The 14,296-nt window shown below is 46.7% G+C and overlaps 1 protein-coding gene across 6 annotated transcripts in view; it reads left to right on the forward strand.

Annotated features, from left to right (window-relative positions):
- DAB2IP (DAB2 interacting protein) overlaps positions 1–14,296 on the forward strand; it is a 309,499-nt gene that overhangs the window by 92,547 nt on the left and 202,656 nt on the right. For all 6 annotated transcript variants that reach the window (XM_081847484.1, XM_081847482.1, XM_081847485.1 and 3 more), the window contains one exon: positions 8,361–8,464. In XM_081847484.1, the coding sequence (XP_081703610.1) occupies positions 8,361–8,464 (104 nt within the window). Of the gene's footprint in view, positions 1–8,360; positions 8,465–14,296 lie in introns of those variants that run through there.

Raw genomic sequence — 14,296 nt, forward strand, 5'->3', positions numbered from 1 at the left:
TGGGTTTGTGTTCTGACTTGTCTAAAGCATTGGTTTCAAAGTGTTCCATGTACAGGTTTGCGATGACCGGTGAGAGGGGTGATCCCATAGGTGCTCCTTCTATCTGTTTGTATCTTTGTCCATTGTGGATGAAGTACGTGTTGGTTAGGCAGTGGTTGGTCAGGTCCAAGATGTATTCGGGGGGATTGTATTTGTTTTGAATAGCTGTCAAGGCTTCATTAATGGGCACTTGTGTGAAGAGAGATACAACATCGAAGCTCACAAGTAGGTCATTAGGATGTAGGTTTTGCTTCTTTATTGTTTCTATGAACTGGAAGGAGTTTGGTACGTGTGAAGAGATGGATTCTGCATAGGGCTGAAGTTGCTTGGCGAGAAATTTAGCGAGATTTTGTAGAGGTGAGCCTATGGAGCTGACTATTGGTCTGAGTGGTGTTCCTTCTTTGTGTATCTTGGGGAGGCCGTAGAGTTTGGGGCATCTGGATGATTTTTCTCTGGGGATGATTCTTAGCTGGATTTCTTCACTGATAGGAGAGGCTTTTATTTTGGATTTGGTGGTTTTTTCCAGGTAGGTGGTGGGATCTGTTTTTATAGGTTTGTAGGCAGGATCTTGGAGTAGATTTGATAGTTTTGCTTGGTAGTCCGATGTGTTCATCACCACTGTGGCATTACCTTTGTCTGCTGGGAGAATGATTATGTTGCCTGGTTGATTGGTTGATTGGTTGATTGGTTGATTATCAACCAAATTGATTATGTTGCCTTTTGCACCAACCAAAAAATAGCCAATATCCTCAGAAACCCCAAGGATAAAATCCAGTTGGAAAACCAAGGGATCTATGAAATACCCTGCAAAGTCTGCCCAGCCACGTACATTGGACAAACAAACAGACGAATAAATGCACGTATCGCAGAACACAAGAATGCCGTCAAAAAAGAAGAAAAAACTTCCTCTCTTTTCCAACACATGAAAGAAACAGGACACGAAATTAATTTTGCAGATTCCAAATTGCTCTTTAACACGGAACATCACCACAAGAGAATAATCATGGAAGCCATCGAGATAGAGAAACACCCTCACAACATGAACAAGCGTGACGACACATCCCGCTTGCCAGACATCTGGAAATTAGCCCTCCCCACAAAAACTGACACCAGATCCAGAGGCACACAGAACGCCAACACCAATCAACCACACCAGACCCAAACCCAGACCCTCTCCACAGATGAATTACAGACACCATCCAGTAGCCAATCCATGGTGGCACCTCCGGATGCTGCACCCCCCTGCAATCCCTACACAGATCTGGCTGACACAAGCCACAAAACCACAGCTCGCCCCTATACACGAAGCCAAGCCAGAGCACAACTAAGTACAGTACAGCCATCTTCTCAGGAAAACTCTTCACAAAGTTCAAGAGGTCAAGACACAAAGACTTTAACAACTAATCCACACCTAATGACCCACCTAAGTGGTACTCAGGATATCACTCAAGAAATCACTCAAGATATCTCTCAAGTAATTAAGGAACAAAAGAAGAAAAGGCACACTAGCCTGGGAACTTCCTCTCTGCCCAGAACATTGGAGGCTATACACCACACCCCCTCTACAGTATTTATAGGAACTCAAACACTGAGATCCTGCTCTGTTCCAGTAACAAGAAGCCGAAAGCACCAGCCTGAAGATGACGAGTGAGACCTCGTCGAAACGTCGCCTAGACACCCCAACTTTTACACGGGAAGACACCCGAGGACACCAAAACCTGCATATATATATATATATATATAGAATTAATAGAAGTGTGTATATGTGTGTGTGTGTGTATATATATATAACAAATCTGTTAAAATGCAGTGAAAGCAGCACCGCACTATTAAAAGCCCTTTCCTTAGATAACAGCCAGTTGCCAAAGGCCTGTCAGAACAACACAGTCTTCCCCTGTTGGTGGAGGGACAACAAGGAGGGAACCAGTCTGGCTTCTCAAGCGAGGGAATTCCAGAGCCTGGGAGCAGCCCCCATCAAGATGCAACATGAGACCTGAGATAATTGCTCAGTGTGCTGTCCTTCAAATGAAATCTCACCAGTGCAGCCCAGCCCAGTCCCATCTCACTTCCCAGACTCATGAGGACCAGACTCAAGGCAGAACTTGCAGATCAACTTGATGTGGTGATGGCCACCAACTTGGATGGCTTTATAAGGGCATCAGAACAGTCTGCTGGATCAGCCCATGGCCCATCTAGTCCAGCGTCTTGTTCTCAACAGTGGCCAACCAGACGCCCATTATGGGAAACCTGAGCACAAGACCCCTCTCACCTTCAGTGGTTTTCTGCAACTGACATTGAGAAACATTGCTGCCTCTGGCCTATTTTTTAGTATTATTGCCCAAGGATGCTGAATTATGGTATTTTTAAACTAGTTGACTGGTTTTTATTATTCCTCTTAATTGTTGGGTTAATAGCTATTGCCATTTCAAAAAACTTGGTGTCCATCTTCAGATGTATGGCAGCTTATATATTTTAAAAATAAATTTATATGAGGATTGAATGAAAATACCATCACTTTGTTCCAATTTCAGCCCCTGGGGTGGGGTGGGGATGTCATCTCCCAGTAAGGCCTCTTCCTGCTGCTGCAAAATAGACCGTTCTGCTGCTGTGCTGACAGAGAAATGGGAACTTCAATCCATGTTCTTTTTGTATGCAACTTTTACAGAGATGACCAAATAGATGGTTTACATCTATGCTATGAAAATACCAGGAAAGACGCTTGAGTGATATTTGGCTGACTTATTGCCTGATGGAAAATAATGCAATGACAGAATTTGCTAGACTTCTAGCAATAATGGAGTTGCACAGTTTCTCTTTGTTGCTTCAAAAATTCACAAAGGGAGTCTATCAGTTTAAGTGTGTGTGTGTGTGTGTGTGTGTGTGTGTGTGTGTGTGTTTAAAAAATCACGTTCTTGCTTTATATATGTGTATTACATTCTGTATTAGGAATGGTGTGGTTTTGGATTATACTGTATCTTGCTTTTAATGGGTCTTTAACTGAATAATAAAATATTGTTTTATTTGTAAAACTTGAAGCAGAGGAAGGCATAGGCAGGAAGGCAATTTTACTCTCTCTCCCTTCCCCATTTTGTACCAAAAGTTTTTGGCTGAGAGCTTTCGGCTCAGCAATAATTTATGCCCCTCCTTTCTTCTAAGCTGGAATTGAAGGCGGGCTCATCCACGGGGTTCCCAGGTGGTCCAGGCACCAGCTAAGCCCAGATCTGCTTAGCTTCAGCAAAGTGAGCCCATCACATGAATTCTGATCATCATTCTCATCCGTTACTCTGGAATGTATATGTGAACTACAATTGGGGCACACGCAGTGCATCTATTGGGAACAATGCACATTATTATTTTAGCTCCTTGGTTTTTGCAGCAGGGATCTGAGCAGACCCTCATTCATTAATTCATTTAATAAGAAGAGCCTGCTGAATCAGGGCAATCGCCCTGTCTAGTCCAGAATCTTATTCTCACAGTGACCAACCAGTTGCAACTGGTACTCATAAGCATTATTGCTTCCAGCTGCGTGGCCCTCAAGTTCTCAGTGAATTTGTCCTGTCCTCTTCCAAAGCCATCCAAATGGGTGTCCATCACAGCATCCTGTGGAATTTGGTTCCATAGTTTAACTATGCACTGTGTGAAGAAGTACAGACGTACCTTGGAAGCTGAATGGAATCCGTTCCAGAAGTCTGTTCGACTTTCAAAACATTTCCCTTTCAAGGCACGGCTTCTGATTGATTTGCCAGCTGGAAGCCGCAAAAGTGCCACTGGACGTTCAGCTTCCAAAAGAACATTCACAAACTGGAACACTCACTTCTGGAGAGGAGTAGCCTTAGGAAGTGGTGAGTACGCGTGGGCCATCAGTCCTCACAACTGCCTTGTTGGAGCAGGAGCTGCTGGGAGGAGCTGCTGGAATCACTAGGCTTGTGCTGTTTTGCCCCCCCCCCCTTTTGCTGATCTTTAAAGCCCTAAAAGGCCTTGGTCCAATATACCCGAAGGAGCGTCTCCACCCCCATCATTCTGCCTGGATACTGAGGTCCAGCGCCGAGGGCCTTCTGGCGGTTCTCTCCCTGCAAGAAGCCAAGTTACAGGGAACTAGGCAGAGGGCCTTCTCAGTTGTGGCACCCACCCTGTGAAAGGCCCTCCCACCAGATGTCAAAGAGAAGAACAACTACCAGACTTTTAGAAGACATATGATGGAAGCCCTGTTTAGGGAAGCTTTTAATGTTTGGTGTATTATAATATTTTGTTGGAACCCGCCCAGAGTGGCTGGGGAAGCCCAACTAGATGGGTGGGGTATAAATAAATTATTATTATTATTATAATCGGAGGCTGGCTCTAGCGCGTGAGGGAGCTGTGGAGACGACCCTTGCCTGACGACCCAATGCCACCAGCCACAGTTCCACTCCCAGGTCAAGCCTGACCCGGGGCGGGAGAGAGGCGAATCGGGGGCATATTCACCACCCCTGCCAAGGCAACTTTCTCGCACCCAGCTGCAGCTCCAACCCCAGGTCAACCATGACCTGGGGGGACACAGCAGGCTCCCTCCATGCCACGCCCCCCCCCACTGCTTATACACAGTCCTCCAAATGTAGCATTTCAGACTTCCACAGTATCTCAGGCTGTGCCCATTTTCTAGGAATGGAAGACTGGTTTATAACAACAACAACAACAACAACAACAACAACAATAATTTATTATTTGTACCCCGCCCATCTGGCTGGGTTTCCCCAGCCACTCTGGGTGGCTTCCAACAAAGATGAAAAGTACACTAAAATGTCACATATTAAAAACTTCCCTGAACAGGGCTGCCTTCAGATGTCTTCTCCTTCCAGACCATGTGCCAGGACTTACATAGACACCTGAGCTCCAGCACCAACTTTTTTTCAAAAGTTATGCACTGCTTTGTCTATATACCTCTGGAGCACATCTGGATCTGTCCTGACCAAACCTATGTACACCTACCTAGGAGTAAGTATCATTGAACTCAGTGGGACTTACTCCTGAGTAGTCATGTAAAGCACTTCACTGGTAAACTACTCTTCTTAGGGAGGTTTCACCCCTTAGGGATGGGTGAATCTGCCAATTTCAGGTTCTCACACTGAAGTTCAGTTCGAAATATTTCCACGAGTTGGAAATGGCTTTTAAAGTCTTCATTAAAATTCACCAGCATTTTGAGGCAAATACCTCCTAATGAACAGGTGCATGTATGTAATTTTGCCTAATACCCAACTTTTTGAGAAGTAGTTTACCCTAATAATTTGTGTTTCTCTGATATTGTTTTTGCAAATGGATGCATTTTATGGATACTTTGCCCCAATGTATGCATTCTTCTACCCACCATTTGAATGGAGAACTGCATTGCAAAATTCAAAACTCAGAAAAGTGTAAATTTTGAGGCTTTTGTGTTTCATTCCAGAAAGTGCAAATTAGGTAGCTTTACCTTTCACTGTAGTGATGTAGGGAAGTGAGAGCTGGACCATAAAGAAGGCTGATTGCTGAAGAATTGATGCTTTTGAATTCTGGTGCTGGAGGAGACTCTTGAGAGTCCCATGGACTGCAAGAAGATAAAACCTCTCCATTCTGAAGGAAATCGGCCCTGAGTGCTCGCTGGAAGGACAGATCCTGAAGCTGAGGTTCCAATACTTTGGCCACCTCATGAGAAGAGAAGACTCCCTGGAAAAGACTCTGATGTTGGGAAAGATGGAGGGCACAAGGAGAAGGGGATGGCAGAGGACGAGATGGTTGGACAGTGTTCTCAAAGCTACCAGCATGAGTCTGACCAAACTGTGGGAGGCAGTGGAAGACAGGAGTTTCTGGCGTGCTCTGGTTCATGGGGTCACGAAGAGTCGGACATGACTAAATGACTAAACAACAACAACAACCTTTTGCTGTGAACTGAATCTAACGTCTCCCCCACCCACAGCTCATCCCCTACGCCATTTTTCTCCTAGGTTTTTTATTGTAATTCTTAACAACAACAACATTCTCTGCTTCTGTATATAGCAGCTTTTATGCAACTTTGCTTTTATTTCTGAGTTATGCTGATATCACTTAAACTGTTCTTCTGAACTGTGGTGCATTGAACATTTAAATGTTTTTGCTTTAACCCTTTGCATTGTGATTTTAACTATTTCAGTCCTCACCCCCCTCCCGCCCGCTCACTATCCAGGGGAGGAGAGTCATTCAGAGATATAAAGAATGGATATTTTGGATGCATGGGGTTAGGCAGAGCATAAGAACTCGAGGGGTAGTGGGGTTATGCCAAAGGTTTTGAGGAGAGCCTGGCAAGAATCTGGAGAGGGGCAACCTGCAGGTGTTTGAGTAGGGAGTCCCAGGTATAAGTGTCAGCCAGAAAGAAAAGACGGGATCTTTGAGGGTGGCTGAAGAACTTCAGATAGTGTGTGTCAGGATTATTTAGTAGTAATGCGATGGCACCCCACTGGGATCGCGCTGCCAGGGGCGGTGCACTCCCCCTGCCCCCCTCTTCCTCCGCCAGTGCTTTAGCTGAGATTCCTGCATTGCAGACCCTTGGGGTCTCTTCCATCCTATAATTCTATGACTGCATTTGCAAGAATAGGGCAGAGCCTGAGAATACACATTTCAGGTGCCAAAGACCAAGGCAAAGAGGCGTTTCTTTAGCATTTACCAAAAGCTGCACGTGGGTGGCGCTGTGGTCTAAACCACAGAGCCTAGGGCTTGCCAATAAGAAGGTCGGCGGTTCAAATCCCCACAAAGGGGTGAGCTCCCGTTGCTCAGTCCCTGCTCCTGCAAACCTAGCAGTTCAAAAGCATCTCAAAGTGCAAGTAGATAAATAGGTACCGCTCTAGTGGGAAGGTAAACAGCGTTTCCATGCGCTGCTCTGGTTCGCCAGAAGCGGCTTAGTCATGCTGGCCACATGACCCGGAAGCTGTACGCCGGCTCCCTCAGCCAATAAAAAAAGTTGAGCGCCGCAACCCCAGAGTCCGCCACGACTGGACCTAATGGTCAGGGGTCCCTTTACCTTTACCTAAAAGCTGTACAATGAAGAAGCCAGACACACCTCTGCAGAGAGGGAACCCCACAACTTAGTGATGGAGTTATACATGGAATTTCTCATATCTGACTCTATGTGAGCTTTGCACCTCTTGTGTCAAGAACCTGATTCTGTTCCCCAAGGTGCCTATTTACCCTCAAGCTCCTCCACAAAGCAAGGTCCTTTGTGCTTTAATCACCCATGCCCACCCCGCACTGCAGAAGTGAGCCTGGTTCTCTTGACAGTGAGCTCCCAGCTGTGGGTCGTTGCAATGTCGTAATATTTGTGATCAGGCACGCCCGTTGGTGAAATATTGTACTTGAATGATGTTCTTGAATGTTTGGCTAAGTGCAGTGATTAGTAATGCCTTCTGACTGTCTCCTTCCCTCCCTCCCTTTCTCTCTCTCCGCCTTTTGCATATTGATTGTCTTGGAAACTGAAGGGTACTTATTCGTTCAAGAGCCTGAATTCTCTCTGAGCTTGCAGGTGCTTTTCGTTGGGTCTGGCTCGCTTCACAATTGACACTTGCCTTAGCTGACTTATGAGCCCTGATCCAGACAACCTACTTCACGTGCACCCATGGGGGTCCCAGGGATGGGAGGCCAGCACAGCCAGTGGTCAGTCAGGGTTGATGCGAGTTGTATTTCATTTTGCCCTACTCCTTCCTCTCCATTGCAGTCCATTATTGTTCCTCATTAGGAACACAGGGACTTGCCTTACATTGTGTTAGTCCACTGGTCCATCTAGCTAAAATCAAGATGGCAGGTTGCATCTTCAAAAACTGCATAAATTTTTTTCAAATTCTGTGTGAAATCAAGAAGTTGGTTTTTATCTATGTTTGCTTGTAACACTTTTTTAAACCCTGTCTGAATGGCTCTGTTACAAATAAGGCCCTGGAAGGTCTGTTGCTATGTGTTCCCTATCTCATGTTCCCATTTGATTTCACATTTCACTTGCAGGCGCTTCTTGTGTCCTTGTGTCCTTTATGTAAGAAGTACCACAAAGCATAAAATACCATGTAAAAAGATTGAACTGAGCAACAAAGTCACCTAGCAATTACGAAATGCACTTGGAAGGTCTCTTGACTTTAAACTCTGTTTGCATGGGAAGTTGTCAGCAAAACAAAACATCCTCGAGTGACGGGCTGAGAGAGACAAACTTTCAAGTGGCTTTTCCCACGGGGACCCACTACCTGTGGCATAGCCCACCTGCAGCGATGTGCCGTTGTTGTGATTCTTGCATGCGCACACGCAGCTCCTCTTTCTGAGGTGGTCCCCAACATTCTCCTTTTCTCTGCTTTTCACAGAGTCCCCACCAGAGAGGACAGGGCAGCGGCGTGGTCTGCCCAGCGGGGGGGCAGAGAAGAACCCCAGCATGGAGCCGGCTGCCACGACGCCGTTTCGTGTCACCGTAAGTCCCCCTGTCTCTGTCTGTCTGTCTGTCTGTTTCCCAGCCCAAGCTGCGATTCCTTGCCAGAAGTTGGAGTTCTTTCCAGCTCTACAGTAATGTGGCTCGTTTGTAAGCTCTTGTTCGTATTCACATGAGGGGTCTTAGTCTGAAAACTTTTTAGAGGAACAAAACAAACTAGGAGATGCAGACCAGCAAGGATTGTAGAGGAGCAGCCTGGAGGTATTTCCTCCTGGGCACAGACCTCTGCAACAGTAGGGATCTTTGGGTGGATTTGTGTCAGTTGTGCGTGCAGGAGCCAGGCCCTGTGACCAATAGGACTTTGCAGGACTGGGGCCTTCCTAAGTTTGTTCTGAAGAGGCAAGGTGTGGCCACACAGATGAGGCTGATTGGTAACTCACAGCACCTGGTGGCAAGAGCCGGGAAGGGATATAAGGTTAGCATTTTCCCTTCGGCTCTTTGCCACAGCAACACGTTCCCTGCCTTGCTGCGTTTGGTTCCTTGACTCCTTGCTTCTTGATCCTCGGACCCCTGACTTCGTGACTCCTTGCTTCTTGATCCTCGGACTCTTGGCTTCTTGACTCCTGGCTCTGACCCTTGAACTCTTGGCTTCCTGACTCCTGCCTTCTGGACTCCCGTTCCTGCTCCCATCCCGCCATCTTGCCCCCGGTCCCAACATCCCCAGCCAGGACTATGATCACCCGTGAACCAGAACATGACAATTTGTCTGAATTCTGCTTAACTCCATGCAACACTAACTTTGGTGCTCCTTCAGGGCTGTGGTGCCATAGAAAGCTGCCTTAGATCGTTGGCCCATCATTGGTTTTACTGCCTGGCAGCATGTTCTGGATCTCGCTGCAGGATGAACTCAAAACTCGCAACAGGGTTTCTTCCAATATTTTCAATGCCCAAATGGTTGTTGTGGCAAATAGGCAAAGATCAAAGGTGCAACAGGTGCTCTGCACAGCTGACCGAGCTAAGACGTTGGTCCCACAGGTGGCACAAACTCTTGAGTCCCCTTATAAAGGAAGGGGGCGGGCACAACTTCAGTATGGCAAGAATGTTGGACTGGGCAAGCAAACAGGGAGTCCTTCTGGAGGGCTGGACCCAGCTGCCTATGTCTGCCAGCACTGGCATCTCTCTGACATGGGCAATGGAGGAGGCATCGGTGGCAGCTCAAAAGCAGACTGGGAGATGGATTCTGTTTGCAAGGCAGTACCAGGGCGGTGCCAGAACTGGAGGTGAGGCTGGCATGGGATCAGGGGGTGAAGCGGGCACATAGTGTCTGGGTGATGTGAGAGGGAACAGAGCAGAGTGCCAAGCTGATACGCTGCCCTCCCTGGAATCTGATGCCTCATCCCAACTTCCCCCAAGGGCCCTTTTTCACTCAAGGCTCATTTATTATTTATTATCATCATTTGTTTACTGCATTTATATCCCACCCTTTTCTCCAAAGAGCTCAAGGTAGCATCCATGGTTGGTTCTCACCCTCCTCATTTACCGTATTTTTCGCTCTATAAGACGCACTTTCCCCCTCCTAAAAAGTAAGGGGAAATGTGTGTGTGTTATGGAGCAAATGTAGGCTGCACAGCTATCACTGAAGCCAGGAGAGCAAGAGGGATCGGTGCGGGAGGAACGCTCCCCCTGCCCTGAAGAGGCTTGGCACGGCTATCCCAAAGGCCAGAACAGCAAGAGCAATCACTGCTTTCGCTGCGCAGCAATCCTTCTTGCTGTTCTGACTTCGCTTCGCTGGAGAGGCGCTGCGCAGAGAGGGAGAGAATATTTCTTGTTCTCCTCTAAAACTAGGTGTGTCTTATGGTCGGGTGCATCTTATAGAGCGAAAAATACAGTAAACCCTACAACAACCTTGCAAGGTAAGTTAGGCTGAGAGGCAGCAGCTGGCCCAAGGGCACCCAGTGAGCTCCATGTCAGAGTGGGGAATTTCAATACTGGTCTATCGAGTCACAGTCTGACACTATAACAGCAACAATAGCAACAACAACAACAATTTATTATTTATACCCCGCCCATCTGGCCGGGCCCCCCCAGCCACTCTGGGCTGCTTCCAACAGAATATTAAAATACAATAGTCTATTAAACATTAAAAGCTTCCCTAAACAGGGCTGCCTTCAGATGTATTCTAAAAGTCTGGTAGTTGTTTTTCTCTTGGACAACTGGTGGGAGGGCATTCCACAGGGCGGGTGCCACTACCAAGAAGGCCCTCTGCCTGGTTCCCTGTAACTTCACTTCTCGCAGGGAGGGAACTGCCAGAAGGCCCTCGGCGCTGGACCTCAGTGTCTGGGCTGAACGATGGAGGTGGAGATGCTCCTTCAGGTATACTGGACTGAGGCTGTTTAGAGCTTTAAAGGTCAGCCCCAACACTTTGAATTGTGCTTGGAAACGTACTGGGAACCAATGTAGGTCTTTCAAGACTTGGTTCTCAACCCATCTCAAGCTGCTAAGGTTCTTCCCCTAGGTTGTCAGCTGGTAGCTCTTCCCAGCCCTCGCCCTGGTCTGACATCTCATTGGGACTCATGACACGATGGCTCTCCAGATTTTCATAAAAGGTGGCTTTCCCACCTCAACTGGAGATGCAAGAGAGGATAGAACCTCTGCATGCAAAGCAACTGCCACTGAGCTTTGGCCCTTTCCTGGCACAACCAACAAGCCTTGAGAAAAACCTTAGGTGGAAGAGCAGACTGGGTTCTAACACAGCTGTTTCCTTAGCTTGCAGTTCTGTGCCTCAAGGGTGCCACCTATGTTGCAATACTAGCCTTCCTGATCCACCAGTCAGCTGCTCCCCAAGAGCCAATCCCAGCACAACAGGCTCTATAAAGCCTTAGCCTCAGAGCAAGCATTTCATGCTTTGAGGACACCTCATAAGAAAGTAAGAAGAGCCCTGCTGGATCAGGCCAGTGGACCGTCTAGCCCAGGACCCTCTTCTCAAAGAGGCCAAATAGATGCCTGTGGGAAACCAGCGAGCAGGATTCTAGCACATGAGAAATACTCTCCCCTCTTGTGGTTTCTAGCAACCAGTGTTCAGAAGCATTGCGGTCATCATGAGTAGTAGCTATTGACAGCCTTCTCTTCCGTTAATTTCTCTAATGCTCTTTTAAAGCTATCCAAGTTACCGTAATAGCCATCACTGCCTCCTGTGGGAGAGAGTTCCATAGGACTTCCTTTTATCTGTCATGAATCTTCCAACATTCAGCTTCATCAGATGCCCATGACTTCTAGTGTTACGACAGAGAAAGGAAAACTTCTCTATTCACTTTCTCCATTACTGTGCATAATAATAATAATAATAATAATAATAATAATAATAATAATAATAATTTATTTACACCCTGCCCATCTAGCTGAATCTCCCCAGCCACTCTGGGTGGCTCCCAATCAAATGTTAAAAACAGTACAGCATTAAATATTAAAGACTTCCATAAACAGGGCTGCCTTCAGATGTCTTTTAAAGATAGGATAACTGTTTATTTCCTTCACATCTGAAGGGAGGGCGTTCCACAGGGCGGGTGCCACTGCCCTCTGCCTGGTTCCCTGTAACCTCACTTCTCGCAATGAGGGAACCACCAGAAAGCCCTCGGCGCTGGATCTCAGTGTCTGGGCTGAACGATGGAGGTGGAGACGCTCCTTCAGGTATACTGGACCGAGGCCATTTAGGGCTTTCAAGGTCAGCACCAACACTTTGAATTGTGCTCAGAAACGTTCTGGGAGCCAATGCAGATCTCTCAGGACTGGTGTTATGTGGTCTCGGTGGCCACTCCCAGTTTAGCTGCCGTGTTCTGGATTAATTGCAGTTTCTGGGTCACCTTCAAAGGTAGCTCCACGTAGAGCGCATTGCAGTAGTCCAAGCGGGAGATAACCAGAGCATGCACCACTCTGGTGAGACAGTCTGCGGGCAGGAAGGGTCTCAGCCTGCGTACCAGGTGGAGCTAGTAGACATAATTTTACAAACTTCCACCGTATCTCCTCTTGCCATTTCTCTAAACTAAGAAGTCCCAAACACCACAACCTTTCTCCATAGGGGACTCGCTGCATGACCTCAATCATTCTGGAGGCTCTTTTCTGAAACTTTTCCAACTCCTTCTTAAGTGCCTGCTTCCTGTCCCCAGTTGCCATCTTGGATTTTCATCCCTGGACATGTGGTCCTTGGACTACAACTCCCATGTCCCCTAACCAGGCTGGCTCCCGGGAGTACAACAACACCTGCAGTGACATAGATCCGCTTCATTGACAACCTAGAGCCTTCCCAAAGCCAGGCACCATTGTCCCCGTTTTTTAGTATCCTGTTTCCAGTGAAGGACAGCTCTGGGCAGTCAGGGATCTTATATAACCGTACAATCCACTCTTCATACAAGTGGATTCTTGCTTCTGGCATTCCAAGTCAGTCTCAGCATTTAGATGGTTGCCCTGAGCATCCTCTTCACCAGGCACTGATATTTCAAGCTTTTTTTGAATTTGTCAAGATAAGTGTGTGTCGCTGGCGCAAACGGAAGAAGGTGTCATGGTGTATAATTCTGTGTATGGGTCTGTTCTGTCAATATAAATTATTGCTTCTGCTCTCAGGTTTCCTTTTTGATTGCATATGGCTCGCTGAGTTGGACGGAGGGTGTAGGGTGTAGGGCACTGACCCCAGCCTGATGCCTTCCAGAGCCTGTTGGGATTACAACTCCCTTCATCCCTTATACACCCAGGAGGAAGGGTTGGAAGCACCTGTCAGTTTTATTTTTCTCCCTTTCTCCCTTTCTCAACCTTAAATTCAGTTCTCTAGATTTCTACAGCCATTTGCAAAGAATAAAAAAATAAAACTGAAAATTCACACAGCAGTTTGGGGTGAATTTCTCCTAATAAGCACATTTTTGTATTTAGTTTTGACTAATGTGCACATTTTTGCAACGAAGTTTTCCATTCTTCAGAGAGAGAGAATGTGAACTTTATTATTTATTTATTTTTCTTGAAAAGGGGACAAACGTGCAACAGAACACCCACCCCCCTGTTACAACACACAATTCTTATGCCATGAGATAACAGACAACTCCTGTGTTGAGTTTTTTGTTTCTGCTTTTTGTCCTCATGCAAGTAGAAATGTAGCCATCAGGAAAGCCAGTGAAGCAGGAATGAGCAGAGCATTACAAAGCTTACTTCCTGTGCTTATTAAGACGTTAGGTGGCTTTCAGAAGTCATAAGACTGCCAATTCACCCAAACATCCCCCCCTCCATTATATTATATTCATAATATAATGCATTTCTATGTTATTTTCACTAAGACTGTCCTTCTTATGCATAGTTTCCCCTTGTATAGCCATCTTTTTCTTTTCTTTTCTTTTTTTTAAGCACCAGTTGGTCAGAGAACTGCATTGCAAAATATGGATCAGCGCAGATCTTGAAGAATGGCTATGTCTTGGTCCTCATATTGATACAGAAAGTGCAAATCAGCTGTAGTTGTAGACTTTCAAGTACAGACCTTCAAGCTGTAGACCTTCAAGTACAGTGGTACCTCGGGTTAAGTACTTAATTCGTTCTGGAGGTCCGTTCTTAACCTGAAACTGTTCTTAACCTGAGGTACCACTTTAGCTAATGGGGCCTCCTGCTGCCGCCGTGCCACCACCACACGATTTCTGTTCTCATCCTGAAGCAAAGTTCTTAACCCGAGGTATTATTTCTGGGTTAGCAGAGTCTGTAACCTGAAGCGTCTGTAACCTGAAGCGTCTGTAACACGAGGTACCACTGTACACTCCCAAACCAGCCATGGCCCTGACTTCGAAGGGTGGGGCAACACAACAGGAACCAGTCTCGTCAGGTGAAGAGGAGGGCAAGGGAGGA

This window comes from Podarcis erhardii (genome assembly GCF_964252035.2).
Source record: "Podarcis erhardii genome assembly, chromosome: Z".
NCBI lineage: Eukaryota > Metazoa > Chordata > Lepidosauria > Squamata > Lacertidae > Podarcis > Podarcis erhardii.